Source organism: Carex rostrata, chromosome 14, assembly GCF_964058835.1.
Source record: "Carex rostrata chromosome 14, lpCarRost1.2, whole genome shotgun sequence".
In the NCBI taxonomy this organism is placed as follows: Eukaryota; Viridiplantae; Streptophyta; class Magnoliopsida; order Poales; family Cyperaceae; genus Carex; species Carex rostrata.
In genome coordinates, this window is record NC_135931.1 from 5,024,316 (window position 1) to 5,041,383 (window position 17,068).

At 34.7% G+C, this 17,068-nt stretch overlaps 3 protein-coding genes and 1 non-coding gene across 4 annotated transcripts; 2 read left to right on the top strand and 2 right to left on the bottom strand.

The window, feature by feature from the left end:
- The first annotated feature begins 501 nt into the window (after window positions 1-501).
- Window positions 502-6,785, top strand: LOC144565320 (calcium/calmodulin-dependent serine/threonine-protein kinase 1-like). The gene is made up of 11 exons (XM_078315044.1): window positions 502-1,458; window positions 2,142-2,272; window positions 2,585-2,626; window positions 2,964-3,072; window positions 3,182-3,260; window positions 3,722-4,018; window positions 4,659-4,771; window positions 5,029-5,136; window positions 5,465-5,527; window positions 5,908-6,075; window positions 6,409-6,785. The coding sequence occupies exons 1-11, from the start codon at window positions 955-957 to the stop codon at window positions 6,547-6,549; spliced, it is 1,755 nt and encodes a 584-aa protein (XP_078171170.1). The 5' UTR covers window positions 502-954; the 3' UTR covers window positions 6,550-6,785.
- Window positions 6,786-8,164: 1,379 nt separating this feature from the next.
- TRNAA-AGC (transfer RNA alanine (anticodon AGC)) lies at window positions 8,165-8,237 on the bottom strand. The gene has a single exon. It is a non-coding gene; the product is annotated as a tRNA-Ala (tRNA).
- Window positions 8,238-8,330: 93 nt separating this feature from the next.
- Window positions 8,331-10,606, top strand: LOC144565822 (pentatricopeptide repeat-containing protein At2g22410, mitochondrial-like). Its single transcript, XM_078315667.1, has one exon. The coding sequence runs from the start codon at window positions 8,331-8,333 to the stop codon at window positions 10,353-10,355; it is 2,025 nt and encodes a 674-aa protein (XP_078171793.1). The 3' UTR covers window positions 10,356-10,606.
- A 705-nt stretch (window positions 10,607-11,311) lies between these two features.
- Window positions 11,312-12,706, bottom strand: LOC144565374 (heat stress transcription factor B-4d-like). The gene is made up of 2 exons (XM_078315111.1): window positions 12,392-12,706; window positions 11,312-12,005 (listed from the first exon to the last, which is right to left on the bottom strand). Exons 1-2 carry the CDS (start codon window positions 12,641-12,643, stop codon window positions 11,487-11,489), a joined length of 771 nt encoding a protein of 256 aa, XP_078171237.1. The 5' UTR covers window positions 12,644-12,706; the 3' UTR covers window positions 11,312-11,486.
- Window positions 12,707-17,068: the final 4,362 nt, after the last annotated feature.

Sequence of the window (17,068 nt, forward strand, 5' to 3'; positions counted from 1 at the left end):
AATTTCACTAATAGGCCTAAAATATTCTTAATTTTTTGTTATATAATAAGAGAAAACAAATTATTAAAACAAGAGAGTGAACCTCAAAATGAAAATTGAAAAGTTTAGGTAAAACGATTAACGAATTAACGACCAAAAAGAAAAATTAACAAAAAGGAATATTAAAAAAGGAGAATCCAAATCATGGTGCAGGATAACTTGCAGTAGAGTGTAGAGCCAACTAAGATTATTGGATTCGCATTCAATTCTTATGCACCGAACCCGAAACACCTTGCTTGTAAGCTCAGGATCTAAACGCACAAAATGTGAACAAACTGAAAACGAATATTTCCATTTAGGTCCCTCTCGATTAAATTATTTGTAAACTCGCCAAATAAGACAGCCTGTGACTGTGATTATAACAAAATGGCTTTGCATAAGCTACGGTTTTATCTTTTATTTATCACTCTCTTTCTCACTCTCGAGAAAAAGAACAAATGCCACACCATAAAGAAAGAGCCTCCTCTTAAAAGAAAGCAAAAGAAAGCAACACCTTTTCCTCTCTCACCCCCCACACAACATTTACTCAGATTCATCACTTTCCTTCTCAATTGCGCCATGGTATCGTCGCTTCGCTAGAAAAAATTGACCCTTCTTTTTCTCTCATTTAGCTCTCAAAGTCGGTATCTTTCTTTTTTTCTTTTGTGTTTCCTCTCTTTTTTGGCTGATAATTTGCCACTTCGCTTGTTTAATTGGAGCAAAATTTGATCTGATTTCGTTCCTTCTCTCTTTCTTGTCATACTCATGTTTTAAATTTGCTGTACTCTAATTCCCTATTTGGAAAAATGCTTCTCTGAAGCTCCCAACACTAGCTTCTTGCTCTAAATTTTTCTCAAAATCTTCGCAATTGCAAATCAATTTTTCATCTGAGCCCCCCCTGAAAGTCTTGCCAGAGAGCTTTAATCTTCTCTCACCATGGGGCTGTGCTACGGCCGACCAGCACCAGCCCCGGCGCTCGACCCAGTACAAGATGAAGTTGAAAAAGACAACAACACTGTTGACGTTGTGGGGCCCACACCTAAGAGACCCAGCACGCCGAAACTGCCCAAATTTCCGTTCTACCTCCCGAGCCCGTTGCCGGCCTCATACAAGGGCTCTCCAGCCAATTCAAGTGTCACTTCTACCCCTTTACGGATTTTGAAGCGACCCTTCCCGCCGCCATCACCAGCTAAGCACATAAAGGCTCTCCTGGCAAGGCGGCATGGGTCGGTGAAACCAAATGAAGTCCCCATACCAGAAGGTTCTGAGGTGGAATTGGCACTAGACAAGAATTTTGGGTTTTCCAAGGGCTTTTTTGCAAAATATGAGCTTGGGGACGAGGTGGGCCGCGGGCATTTCGGGTATACTTGCGCTGCCAAAGGGAAGAAGGGGGAGATGAAGGGTGAGGAGGTGGCAGTTAAGGTCATACCTAAAACAAAGGTCTGTATTTTGTGGAATTATTTTTGTAATTTTATAGATCTCGAGTAATTTGCAGTTACTCGGATTTTTTTGGTGATTTGTCACTGTAGTATTGGGTCTATGGAACCAAAAATTAAATACTGTCAATTATTTAGATTCATGTTCTTTTTGTCTTTCCAATTGCATTCAAAGCTTGAGTTGCATAATGCGGTTTAGAATTAATTATTGTCTTATGCCTTCTAGTTTTTGTTCTTTGTCATGTTTAATTGTGGTCTATTGATAAAGTAAGGTGGTTGATGATACTACTGGCAAGGTACCAACTGGCCCTGGTTGTCTATTATTATGAATTGATTGAGCAAATGCTCACAAGTTGACCAATATTTAGAAAATGTGAATATTGCTTATCATATTCAGATAAATTTTTACATATGGCTGCCAGCTTGGTTTAGTTTTGAAAAACATATAGACAAGTAAGCGACATCATTAATAAATGAAAAACCAAATAACAAAAAATTAACAAAGCATGATATTCCATCTAGGTTATTGTCCATTTTTGGTTTAGTAGGTCTCCTTACCTGACAATTGGCGTGTTCTCAAATTCTTGGTATGATGTTGTTTAATTCTGACCTATTTTTCTAACATTTTCATGTTATGATGGGCATATTCCTTTTTCTCACACTAAAGCAGAATTTTATTTTTGTTAGATGACAACTGCAATTTCAATAGAGGATGTGAGGAGAGAGGTCAGAATTTTAAGTTCTCTTACGGGTCACAAAAATCTAGTACAATTTTATGATGCCTTCGAGGATGAAGATAATGTCTATATTGTCATGGAGTAAGTATTAAATAGGAAATTTTACCTTGCTATTCTGCCCTTGCAAAACTTCATAACATGCTCATGTAAAAGTAGAATTTTCCTTGTCATTCTATAAAATATATATTTCATTACATCTGATTCTTGAAATCTACCAAAATTGTCATACCATAACCTCTTCTTTACCTCTTGAGCTCAAGAATTATTATACTTTAGAAAGAAAAACAATGGAACCAGACACAACTTTCATGCATCAAAATACTGTACCAGTTCCATACCTAACCAGTGTTATATATACAAGTTGGTTATTTTAAATGTACACTTTTTTATCAGGTTATGCAAAGGAGGTGAACTACTGGATAGAATACTATCAAGGTACTTTCGCATTTCATTCCACAGACTTATTTTAAATTTTAGCCAGTGTCTCTGATAAAATGGTTAGTGATTGGGGTTTAATTTGGTTAGGCACATGAACTCATCAAAGCATTGAACCAGTTAAACTAGTTTACAGTAGACAAATTCAAAGAAAATGATGAAGGAGATAGGACCAGACTGTAATGGCGTGTTAGCAAAATCCAACAGTAAAGAAAGATGGCCTATAGTAATTTCCCATAGGCATCAAATTTCAAATTGTAGATTTAACTTGTAAGGTTCATTCAGGCTCTGATCTGATCTTTTTAAATGTTATTTTAAAATTTAAACAATACATTAGGGGTGGGAAATACTCTGAAGAAGATGCAAAGACGGTTTTGGCACAAATACTTGGTGTTGTATCATTTTGCCATCTCCAAGGAGTTGTTCACAGGGACCTGAAACCAGAGGTTCATTTTTCTCTAATTTCTTTTATTTAATTTAATAGATCCATGACATTTAGTTGCACTAATTAATTTTAATACTTAATTTTTTTATTATTTTCTCTCCTTTTGTCAGAATTTTCTTTTTTCTTCGAGGGAGGAGGATGCTGCCTTGAAAGTGATAGATTTTGGATTATCAGATTTTGTGAAGCCAGGTTGGTTTTAAGTAGGCAATACGTAACGACATTGTGGTTCACTCATGCCGACAGAAAACTTAATAATCTTTGTTTATATACTTCTAAGTAACTTTTTTATGCTTGAAAATGAATTTTTTGGCAAAGCTCCAGGACCTCCCCTTGGTAACTTCTGTTTGTCTTAGTCCCTAATATCAATTATACATGCATATAACAATTCATAAAGACAGCAATACAAGTTTGAATGTGTTCTGAATGGAAACCCCCCACACATCCACAGTACAAAAATATAATTGTGCACGATATATTAATGTTTCTATAACAAGCATGTATCTATTAAACCATCTATGTCTATCAATGCTTATACACCAACTGCTCCGTCTTACTAAATTCACACACAGACACACAAAACACACAGAAAATGCTCAAAGTTTTATCTTTCCTCAATTATTAACCTCTTGCCTCTTTAAACAATTTTCAAGACGAGAGGCTGAATGATATAGTCGGGAGTGCCTACTACGTGGCTCCCGAAGTGCTGCACCGGGCTTACGGTACTGAAGCGGACATGTGGAGTGTCGGTGTCATTGCATACATTTTGTTGTGTGGGTCCCGCCCCTTTTGGGCCCGAACTGAGTCCGGAATATTCCGTGCTGTGCTCAAGGCCGAACCCTCTTTTGATGAGGCCCCATGGCCATCTCTTTCCACTGAGGCCAAAGATTTTGTCAAGAAATTGCTCAACAAGGATTACCGAAAGAGGATGACAGCTGCTCAGGCTCTTTGTAAGTTTTCTTATTTTTTGAGGAAATTCACTTGGGGTTGGGTTGGTTTGCTGGACAATAAGAGAGCATCCAGATTCAGTGTTTTAGTGGGGCATGAGTTTATTATCTTCTGAGGGTACTGTCTGATCTTGTATTTTGTTGCGGCTTACATAAAATTCTTCCTAGTTATTTTGTATACCTTTCTTGGAACAATAAGCTTGCAAAACCGAGTACTATACATAGATATGTGAGAGGAGTAATTAGGCATTGTTTCAGTAAGTTTAAGGATTCGCTCCCATGTGAACTTCTAAGATTTCATGTTTACCTCACATGGGGACAAATGACATCTATGGATCTTCCTGTCCCTTTTTTTGAAAGATGTCTAAACCTCTCATAAATGGAGAAGGAATTAGTGATAGTATGATTATCATTTGGAGAATGGGAAAAATTACTCAATAGAAGTTCTAAAAGACCGGCAGCCACTCAGGCTCCTACTGCAACTCTTAATTTATTAGTGCCCCGGATTTCATCTTTGATTTGGTCACTTGTTTGAACTTAATGCTGATTATTAATTCCATGGAAGTAGAATTTTCACTAATACAACAAATAAAATTTGTTTATTAAAGACTTGTTTTTTTTTCTTCTATGTTCTAAATTTTAGGTCATCCATGGTTAAGGGATGGGCAAGAGGTGAAGATACCATTAGACATGATGGTTTATAAGCTTATTCGGGCTTACTTGAGTTCATCTTCCCTTCGGAAGTCAGCTTTAAGGGTATGGTACTTTTCAAAAAAATTATCTGCTTGACTATATTATTAGTATCAAATTAAATTCCATCGCTCGTTCAAATAAACATCTTACCCCTTGAAGACTCTGACAACAACTCAGCTGATTTACATGATTTTGCAATAGTCTGCAGTCAACCTACTGACTTCAATGTGATTAAGCTATTTTTATTATTTTTTTAATTCAATTTTCTCATATAGGTTTGATTTATTTTTATTATTATTTCCGGTTTTCTGTTTGTCTAGGCCCTTGCAAAGACTCTGACAACAACTCAGCTGATTTACGTGAGAGAACAGTTTGGATTGTTAGCACCCAATAAGAGCGGTTATATCTCTTTGCAAAACCTAAAAACGGTTGGTGCTTTAGTACCCATTTTTTTTTTCTCTCTTTTGGCTAATTGCAAGCTTGTTGGTTACCTGGAGCTGGTTGCCTAAAACATGTTGAATAGCATGTGGTTGTGCGGGTCCAGTATTAACTGAAACATTACCAAAATTCGTAGTCAAATAGTCAATGGTGTGGTAAGTACTTTTCTCTGACTTCAGTTCAAGATTGCACATCTAGACTTCATTAAATCTGATATCCTTTTTCTATGAATGCTTCTTCTCATTTGAAGTATATATTTATTTCTGATTTACTTCTAAATGTATTTGTTGTTTGAATATTGCTTTTCTTCTTTGAAAGGCTCTGGTCAAGAACTCAACAGAAGCAATGAAGGACTCTAGAGTGCTCGATTTTGTCAATACGGTATGTATGCACTCAAAACTTGGCCCTTGATTCTCTATTTTTTTAATATATATTGGCGCTCTTCACCTGCTTGTTTCAAAAGGAAAAGCTATATGCACTTCATGCCCATCAGATAATATAAATCTACAGATTATAAATGAAAACAAGACAAGTTCTGAAAAGTTTTTCCTGTTGACTTCACAAATTACCTTATACCGAAAAAGGCTTACTCTGGTTGCAGGTAGAGACAACATTCCTAAGAAAATTATACCATATATTATTGCACATGGTTCTGTTATTTCTAAGTACATTTAAGTCACTTAGTGCAATTGGCAAGGACTAGTTCTTGATTGTTTGTGTTTTGGTTTACTGCAATCTCATTTTTTTATAATTTTTTTCAGGTGAGCTCTCTTCAGTACAGAAAGATGGATTTTGAAGAATTTGCCGCATCTAGCATCAGTGTGTACCAGTTGGAAGCACTGGACACTTGGGAGCAGCATGCACGCCGTGCCTATGAGTTTTTTGAGAAGGAAGGCAACCGACCTATCATGATAGAAGAGCTCGCTTCGGTATACCTTGTTTCTGTTCTTTTATAATTCAATACTGATTTTTTCTGTTACATACTGGTTTTGTATTGGTACCAGTACCATAAAAGATGGTAAAGTAAAGATTGAGTGTGACCCATTCCAACTGTTACATAAAAAGGACTGAAATGTGAAATGTTATGTACCAAAGTTTGAGATAGTCTCTCTGTGTGAAGGTCGGTCTTCTCCAAAGGTGGTAAATTAGTAACTATTTGTTGACTGTGATGTCACGAAGGAACTTACTTCTGTCATTTGTTTTAATTTTAATTTTGTGTTTTAGTACAAAAGAAATATTATTTATTCTCTTTTTATTGTCAGGAACTGGGACTGAGCCCCTCAGTACCAGTGCACGTGGTACTTCAAGACTGGATTAGGCACTCTGATGGTAAACTCAGCTTCCTTGGCTTTATCAAACTCTTACATGGTGTCTCTACCCGCTCGATTATCACCAAGGCCTAACAAAGCCCTAAAAATTTAGGGTTAGAACAGGAAGTGGCTGTGGCCATAATGAAGAAATATAATTTGTAATGTTAGAATATCTATTTATGGTTAGAGTTTCTCCTCTTTTCTCTCTTTTTCATTTTATTTTTTTAAACTACTTGTGTGGGTAGTATATGGATGCATGTGATGTGTAATGGTTATGTCGAGAGGTTTTTGTACAGATTTAACTGATAGAAAAGATACCGCGGTTGGCTTTTATGTCATTTGATCTTAGCTCTTGATTATATTTTTATTGGGTTTTAATCATTTTTGTACAGATTTGACGTTTGAAATTATATAATAGAGAAATCTTTTAGAAAACAAATCTAATCCCCTTCTGGCAATGATGGTTTACTTGTTGCCAATGTACTCTAGGTAGGGGTGGAACTAGAAAATTTAAATAGGGGGGCTAATTTATAAAATACATAATATATATATTAATATGTGAAAAAGATAAAAATTGAGCTCATGACCTTATTCTATGAAACTCTTAAGTACAAGTTGACAAATATTCTATGAAAAGAGCTAGACTATATAAAAACATAAAAAATAATAATTAAATTTTAATATAGGAATATGACTTTACTTTTGACATACACCTAGATTTGCCCCTTGCTCTACATCCTTTCAAACATTAAATTCAAGTGTTCTAAATAGTGACCTAGAAAGCTAAGTTACGGGGTAAAACTGTGCTAATCGAGCTACGGCCACTATAGCGCTAATAGCGGTCTGCTATAGCGCGTAGTGACAATAGCGGTCCGCTATGCTACATGGGCTTGTAATTTTGCAATTTTAATGGGTCTTAATGTCCAGATATTGATACCGCTTAACTGATTTAAATGATTTGCAATTAGTACTATTTGAATTTAAATTGATACCGATAGCGGCACCAATATATTGGTAGTGGTATATTTTGAATATAAATTAAATATACCGATAGTTTTTGAATTAGAGATATTTTGAATGACAATTTGAACTTTGTATTAGTTCAATATGAATATTAGAATTTCTTAATTAATTTAGTGTTTTTTTCTTGATGTTTATTATTAGTAGAAACATAAAATATAATTTTTAAAATAAAAAAGTTATTTACACTAAAGCTTTTTTTATTTTCCGCTATGCCGCTATAAATGCTATTTAGAACCTTGTTAAATTCTGTTGCATGAAAGTGATCCATAACTATAACTTTTAAGCACCGTGTTTGTTTTGAATACTTTTTGTAATGGTCTCAATCAAGGTGTTTGTTTGTTTTTGTAATGGTCTCAAGCAAGTAGATCACGTGGACTTCGTTTGCATGATTGTATAGACTCTAAAAAGTATGTTTCAGACTTTCAGTTGGTCACACTTGTAATATGGCCTGAAAATCGGAACAACAAAATGGAAAAGAAACAAGAAACTATGATTTAGTTGCACCAACTTGGGAGAGATTGTCAGGGAAGTAATTCATGTTACTCTATCAGATATTATTGCAATTAATCATCAAACATGGCTGCTTAAAATGAGCTTTGCTGATGAAACCATTATAGATTTAAAATAAGGATTATTATGATGTTAGAAAAAAATATAATATATATTTATAAAAAGGATAAAAACATGGAGATGCGGGGTATCGATCCCCGTACCTCTCGCATGCTAAGCGAGCGCTCTACCATCTGAGCTACATCCCCGTGTTTATATATGTAAATCACTTAACATTTTATTCTTTATAAATACATGCAGTTTAAAGTATTGCGAATTGCCATGATTTCGTTATTGGACCTATGCACCTTCCCTCTGCTCTCAGATCAGCCATTACAAAGCCCACCATTACTCTCTCACTACTCGAAACCCACCTCGCGAAATGCTACACGTCTCCAAAACTCCTCCCACAAATCCTCGCACAAGCCACCATTTCTGGTCTAATCAACGACACCTATGCTGCCAGCCGTATCATATCTCTCTGCACCACTTCTCTGTTTTTCCCTTTCCATTTTTCACGCCTCCTTCTCCAACAGATCAAATCACCAAACGGGTTCATCTTGAACTCGGTTATGAGAGGTGCTATCAAGAGAAACTTCCCCCATTATTGCATCCCTCTGTATAGCTATCTGATTACCGAGGAATTAGAGGTTGTGGATAAGTGCACGTACCCGATTCTACTTCATGCCTGTGCAATTAGAGGTTGTGAAGTCGAAGGAAAAGAGATTCATAACCACGTTCTGAAAATGGGTTTTGAGTGCGATGTTTATGTTGTTAACACGCTTATCAGTATGTATTCAGTCTGTGGGAACTTGCAAGATGCACGTAAGGTGTTTGATAGAAGTCCTGTGTTGGATTCTGTTTCTTGGAATTCAATGTTAGCGGCGTATATTCAGTTGGGTGATGTGAATGAATCGGTTGAGATTTTTAATCGCATGCCTGAGAAGGAGAAGGATGCCTTTACCTCAAATTCCATGATAACTTTGTTTGGAAAGAGTAATAGGGTGGAGGCTGCAGAGAAGTTGTTCGATGAAATGGGTTACAAAGATATTGTCTCATGGAGTGCTATGATTTCTTGCTATGAGCAGAGTGGTATGATTGTTAAAGCATTAGAGATGTTCTCTGAAATGAATAAGGAATTTAGATTAGTCGATGATGTGTTAATGGTTACTATTCTCTCTGCATGTGCACAAATTGGGGTGGTGAGGCAAGGAGAAATTATACATGTGTTTATTATGAAGCTTGGCCTTGATGCTTATAATAACATTCAAAATGCACTCATTCACATGTACAGCAGTTACAAGAATGCGGATTCAGCAAAAAAGATTTTTAAATCGAGTGATAATTTGGATCAGATTTCGTGGAATTCTATGCTATCGAGCTACATTAAATGCGGTCAAATTGAAGATGCGAAGTTACTATTTAGTACAATGCCTCAAAGAAACACGGTAACTTGGAACACCATGGTATCAGGCTATGCACAAAATTATTATTTCAAAGAGGCTCTAGAATTGTTTGATCAAATGCTTATTGAAGGAATGAGACCAGATGAGACCGCACTAGTGAGTGTTCTTTCAGCATGTGCACGTATGTCTGCTTTAGAACTAGGCAGATGGGTACACATGTATATCGGGAAACAAAGATATAAACAAGATGAATTTCTCAGCACGGCTCTCATTGACATGTATATGAAATGCGGTTGCATGCCAGAGGCGCTGGAGGTTTTTAATTTTTCTGGAGAAAGAGGTGTTTCCACATGGAATGCACTTATTTTAGGGCTAGCCTTGAATGGTCTAGTTAAGGAGTCAATTGAAAAATTTTCATGCATGGAACAATGTGGAGTAGTCCCAAATGAGATTACCTTTGTGGGAGTTATGAGTGCATGTAGGTTTGCCGGTTTGGTACAAGAGGGCCGCTTCTATTTCAATTTAATGCAGGAGAGGTACAAAATTGCACCCAATATTACACATTTTGGATGCATGGTGGATCTGCTAGGCCGTGCCGGTTTTGTTAAAGAAGCTGAAGCACTTATACAGAGCATGCCATTCTCTCCTGACAATTCCACCTGGGGTGCATTATTGTGTGCATGTAAGAAACATGGAGAGACTCGAATAGGAGAGAGAATTGGGAGGAAGTTAATCGAACTTGAACCCAGCCATGATGGATTTCATGTGCTTTTGTCAAACATGTATGCCGAGAAGGGAAAGTGGGATAATCTAACAGATGTAAGGTCCTTGATGAAACAGAGAAATATGAGCAAAGTACCTGGTTCTAGCATGATTAACTATTCAAGTTTGAAGACCAGATATCATACATTTATGTCATGATTCATGTGAGCAGTATTGCTTTTGTTATGTGATGTAATTGTAGATAAGTGCCTCCAAATTTATAGTTAGTGAATATTCAAGTTATGATTAATACTATTAGAATGGAGTGTTATTACCTTAATTCAGCTGAGCTTGTTGATTGTTCATAATTTTTGTTGTTGGGTTCAAGATCGACACTTTTTTTTCTCTTCTACTGTGGCTCTACTTGTACTATTGTTGAGTTCATAACTTCAACTTTGCTTTGTTGATTTTGTATCGAGTTGTCAGGATATTTATTTCTTATCCTTTCATCTGATGATGTGTTTGCACTTTGCAGATCATTTATTTTCTTACATGGGATACCTAACAGTCAACATAGATAAATAATATAACCAATACACGTCTGATAGGAAGTCCTAGTTTCAATCGGATTTGATTACTAAATCTGCATTGTACTTCCGTTGATACTTTACATGATTGGCATCTTTAGCTCCTATTTCTGAACTCACAATGATGCTTTGTCTAAAGAAATTATTGAAAACCTAGCTGATCAATATGAGTTTTGAACTGAAATCATTGAAGCTGCAATAGTATGATATTTGATTCTCTTGTGCAAGAAACTTTATTTAGATGAAATAAATTCTGAGTAGAGATCTGAGGAATTAAAATGTGCATAACATTGTTGGCAATTATGCATGATTTTTTTCTTAACTTGGCTTGTGATCTGTGCTGGATAGAAGACAAGTTGAAGTGTTTGCTACAGACATCGCCACCTTGACTGATAGACAATTAGACATTACTACCTCTGTTCAGGAAACAGTTTACATATATCCGTTATTATCATTATGATGGGATCGATGACCATTTTTTAAGATAATTTACAGAGAGAAAAAAACAAATATTAACTAGATGAGAAAACAGACTAAATTCGGATCAAATAGTGGTACCAACCTAGTTTCAGGTAGGTACAGATCATAGGCTAGCCAAAAATCACATGTTAAAATTATTTTCTAAAGGTGCAAAATGTGAAGAGAAATCCTGCAGCTGGGTTTGCCTACTCTACTCAATAGCTCTTGAACTTAAAACTCTCTCTCCTCTTGTCCAAAATGAGAATATGTACAAAGAGAAAAACTCTGAATCCTCAAAAATTTGTTAATCATCTTGATGTAATCTCATCTTTTTTGCATGCAATGAAACACCAAATAGCTTAACTGTATCAGTCGGCTCATCAGACTGATCGGCAGGATCGAGCTCCGCGAACCTACAATTGGTATAAGATTCAGTTGCTGTAACTGGAGTTACATGGTTTTGCAAGAAGTATATTATGTCATTGTATAGCTTCTTCATGTGTGAGAGCTCTGAGAGGAGAATTGAGTTGCGTCGCCTCAGCCGTTGGTTGTCCTCGGATAGAGCACATATAAAGTTTGGGTTATCCATCTGCTTGGTAGTATGCCAAGTGGGTCCCAAATTTTGTTCCATTGTCTGATTATGTGGAGTGTAGGAAGGTTGAGGAGCTGGTGAATGGAGATAAGGGGTGAATGGAGGTAATGGAGAGGATAGGATTTGGTTTGATGTTTTTCTCCTCTGAATTTCTGAAAGCAAGTGCTTGGATCCCTTTCTGAAGAGCTCATTTGCAAACTCCCACCTGTCTGCTACAATCTTTCTAAAACCCTAAAGTTATTGAAAATAACAAGTTAGTCCAAGAACTTGTTGAGGAAAACAGGTATACCACTGACAAAAAAATGTTAGTTCAGAACACTAAAAAATATTTTTTATGCAAAATGTAATACAAAAGAAATTGTAGTGTTTAGTTATAGCAGTAACTTTGTATATGTGGTTTATCTGTAGTGTATAAATTAGTATCCCATTTTGGAAGCACATAAGATTTTGAAGAACAAAAGGAATGTTTAAGATTTTCCAGCCATGCATATATCCTTGGAAAAATTATAACTGCACAATACGTAGGAGATGAATTAGAAAAGAACAAAAACTGAAAAAACTACCAAACACAAAAAAAATGGGCAAAAACCCAAAGAACAGAGAGCTGAAGTACTTACATAGGTGTTGAGTTGCCTCACAAAACTAGAGAAATTATTGTGCTTGAAATAGTTAGGCAAGATTTCTCTGGCAAACTCAGGAGGTCTCCATACAACAAAGGTGGCATCATTGTCTCCCCACGAGACTATGTGATCGGTACATGGATCATCTACCAATTGGTATGTCTTTGTCAAAAATGGTGCTGGTACAGCCTTGTTATTGCTTGCATTGGTGAAAGGAGAAGGGGGGCTGTTATCCATGGGGATATCCATCTCTAGGCCTGAAGGTTTCTCTTCTCACAACTAAAAGGGATTTGGGTGACTTATTGCTTGTCTGCCTCGCTTTTGATCTCTTTCACATGCTTATATATACACACACATAAGCATGTGTATTGTAGTAGACTGAGACTGAGAGTATGTTTGACAAAGCAATGAAATTTAACTAATCAATACAAAATGATAGGTTACTTTTTTACGTCTAACCCCAACTTTACAAAGAATTACAGCAGTATCCTCCTTTTGAGAAAAAGATAGAAAACTATGCATGAAATATGAACGCATGAGTTTAATGCTTTAAGCATAGTTTTTTTTTCTATTTTTTTAAAAAATAAAATACTATTGTTCTTAAATATGCGGTGTTGTACAAGTACCAAGTCATGAATATATGAAGGTTCTTCCAATAATGTGCTAGGGGTTTTTATAAATTATATTGATGCCTACCTCAAAAAAGAACAAAATTAATTACATTGTTGCCAAGCTCCTGTTTTGGTTTAAAAGAAGCTGTGTGTAAATTTGCACTGGGAAGTACACAAAATCAATTTAAGCCCAAAAAACTACACAAATTAAATGATTTGATTATTTGAGCCACTGGTGTTGGTCCCTGATGTAGAATTTTGTAATGGGGTTGAATTACATAATGATCTGGAGGAGTATTAGAGATCTCTCTCAGATCTCGAGGCAATTTGATTTTCTTTGTATTTATAAATTAATCAAATTATATACATTTATAAATTAGCTACAGAATCTAGTTATTTAATCTCCATTAGTGCATAGAAAAGAATCAAGGTAAAAATTACCATAATGGAAAACAACAATGAAGCAATTTGTTATCAAGCAAATGTCTTGTGTTTGGAAAGAAACAATAAAATTAAAATAGCGCTTGACAAGATAGATTGTGAAAGTTTAAGAACAAAATAGACCAAATTCTAGAAGTCCGGTCACAATTTTGTAGATGGATTTACTATAGTTTTTATGCCAAACTTTCAAAGTCCCCTCCGGTTATTTCCACAATTTTTCAAGCCAAATCTTTCTTGTTTGAATTTTTTTACAATTTGAATTCTCAATTGCTAATATAATTTTAATTTTTTGTTTTGTTTTTTCCCAAAAGAATATAATAATAAATAACAAATACAAATACACACAAGACCAAGGATAATATTTGCATGAGAAGAAATTATAAAGCGCATTTGAAATAAGAAAAAACTTTCCTGAATATTATGCAAATTCATCTAGATTTATGATTTTAACTCTAATTGATGACGTGAATTTATTCAAAAGTCCCTTTCCGCTATAGTGGTAAAGGCAATACTTTGGTATAGTGGCATCTACTAACATTAGAGCATCTACGAGAACCGGCCTTTGATATAGTGGCAAAGGCAATACTTTCCATATGAGAGGTCGCAGGTTCAAAATTCGGAAGAAGCAATCCTTTATAGATATTAAATAGTTAGATGGCTTGACCTCCAACCTTTACAAAAAAAAACATTAGAGCATCTACACTCATGAAATTTGACAGAAATTAGAATAGAAATAACTAAAATGAATTTAAAATGAATTTCAAAAGCACTGCACTCATGCAATAAATTTTGATTGTTTTTAGCGTTCGTAAATTGAAAAAGGAATTCTCATACATTTTAAAATTTAATTTCTGAATGAATGAATAGGAATTAATAGTTTTTGCCCATGACATTTTGAAAAAAATCACTCTAGTTATGAAATTACATAAATTCCTGAAATTGCAAATAAAATTGCCACCAAAAATTGAAATTAAAATGAAATTATCAATGTATAGTCATTAATGGCTAGTGGCTACCCAATAACAACAAATAAAAAATTCTTCAAAAGTGAGAGTATTGACTATTGAGGGGCATATATGCAAAACTGTAGATGCCCATTAAAAGTTTAAAAGAGGAAAGGTCCCACCTATTGATGCTATATCAGTTTCAAAATTTCCCTTTTACTGTCTGCGGCCACATGGATTGGATGTGTGTGCAAAGCTCTGAATCTGATGCCTCCAATTGATATCTTTGAACAACAGACAAACATTCCTCAGAATTTTCTCTTTGGAATTTCAAAGGCACCAATCAATTTTTTTAGATCCACATAAAGTCCACTATATACCATACCAGCAAAAGTTAAGTCTGGATTCTCTAATACTGGTACATGTGGTATATTCAGTTTTTTTAAGTTTGTAAGAAATCTCATATATCACTAATTACCAAGCTATTTAAATGATAACTATAATCATATTATAATGCTCTAAGTAAAAGGTGTGGCATTGGTGATGAATCCATATCCTTTGTAGTACCATATGGTCACAACTTTATAGTTCGGATTTACTTTTAGCCGGACCAAACTCAATCCGATATCTATTTAAAATGTAGGGTTTCCTTTAAGATGTGTCAGGTTAAAAGAATGGTACGTATCATCTTCTTCTATATAACAGTAATTCATTGGCGACACAATATACATCGAGTCCATGTTCCCCTAGATACCTAAGGTACAATTTAAAAAAGCGAACGGTCTAGATTAATTCTATTCAGGTCAAATTCAAATCAGAACCTATTATAACTGTAGGGGGTTGCTTTGAAATTTGTGCCAAGCTAAAAGAACAGTCCGGATTTCCCGCTTGTACTTCAGGTAGCTGGGTGATACGGATTCATATACATCAGGGAGTCTTGACCCGTTATGGAGAATTCAAATAGTACTTTCTGTTAAATAAAAGAAAAGAAAAGAGAAGCAGTTTCTTTTGTCTTTCGAACCTTTTTAAATCTTTTAGAGTGTGAACCACGATCGAATAGATTTATTACTCAAAGTAACATATACATTTGTAGAAAGTTAAAAAGTTTATGACTTGGCTTTCTTTTGCTGAAATGATTGAACTCAATTAAGTTAAAAGGTTTTTCTCCTTTTTTTTAATGTAAAAAAATCGATCCGACCTTTGTAAGTTGTAAATTATTTTCTTCAGAAAATTTGTTTATACACATACAACTATAACATTATTATTATTATAGAAATAATTAATGTGGCATCTTGTTGATTTTAATTTTTAATTAAAGTTTTTTCTTTGTTTTCTTTAATAAAGATTTGAAGGTCAAGTCACCCAACTATTTAATTTCCACAAGGATTTTTCTATCTAGGTTTTGAACTTGTGACTTCCCACATGGAGGGCATTGACTTTTTACTTGCACTATCTATTTATAATTTTTTTAGAAAAGCATAAAAATAGAAGTATTTTTGAAAAAAAATTAGGGTGAGACATAATTTTATAACTTTTTTAATATGAAGTATATTTTCAGTGTATTTTGAGAAAAGTGTAGAAATATTCTTAAAACTTTTTGAGGCAAAAAGAACAATTATCTCTCTCTGACTCTACGTAGATCCATCACTGGTTTTAATATAATTATGAAATTTAATATAATCATGAATATTACGAGTAATTTAATTTGGAAAACTCTAGGGCTTAAAGTATGCCTATATTTCACTTGTATTATGCTTTGAAAAAACAAATACAAATTCTTATACTTTTGGATATGTGTGAAGTCAATTGACCCTTATTTATTATAAAATTCTTTTAAACTTGTACTATAGAATATAATATTATTAAAGATAAAATAGTTATAACTTATAAGTATGATAAATTCAACCCTCATTTATTTTCTAAATTTTTTAAGCTTGATCTCATACTTCTTTTAAAAGAAAATTGAGTTCTATAAATTTTTAAATGTATATTGACCTCATATATTAAAATTCTGCCTTTGCCAATATAATTATATTGACCCCATATAAATTGGCTTGGTGAGATTGAAAAATAATCTTAAGAAGTGAGGGGACGTATAGATCGATGGAAAGTGAAAAAAAGGACAAAAAGGTTATCGAAATACTTCTTCTGGCTATGTTTGTATGCTGGAAAGAGAGATGTTCAAGAATTTTCAGAAATCAGATAAAAAAAAAATACAAGATCTGGTAAAGGAGGTACAAGATCAATGGAATTACTTACACTGAAAGAAGAGTTTTAAGTTTTAATTTTTCTTCTTTTATTTTCTTTTCATTAAAAAAGTGAAATTTAACTATGTTGAATTGCTTTTCAATCTGTAACCTGATTTCCTTTTAAAACCTATCATCAATAAAATAATAAAATAAATAATAAATAAGGACTAGATCCTTATTTTTTTCTCAACAAAATTATAATGGAAATCAGCCGTTATATATGTGTTATTGTGATCAGGGGCGGAACCAGGACTTGAACTTGGGGGGGGGCCGAGCTGCCGAAAGACGAAAGAACAACTGCATGGGGGTGCCAATCGGTATGCATCTGTAAAAAACCACATAAAAATAACCACCCAGCAAGCACTTCCGCCTCAGTTGGGGGGTGCCTGGCCCCCCCTTGCACCCCCCTGGTTCCGCCCCTGATTGTGA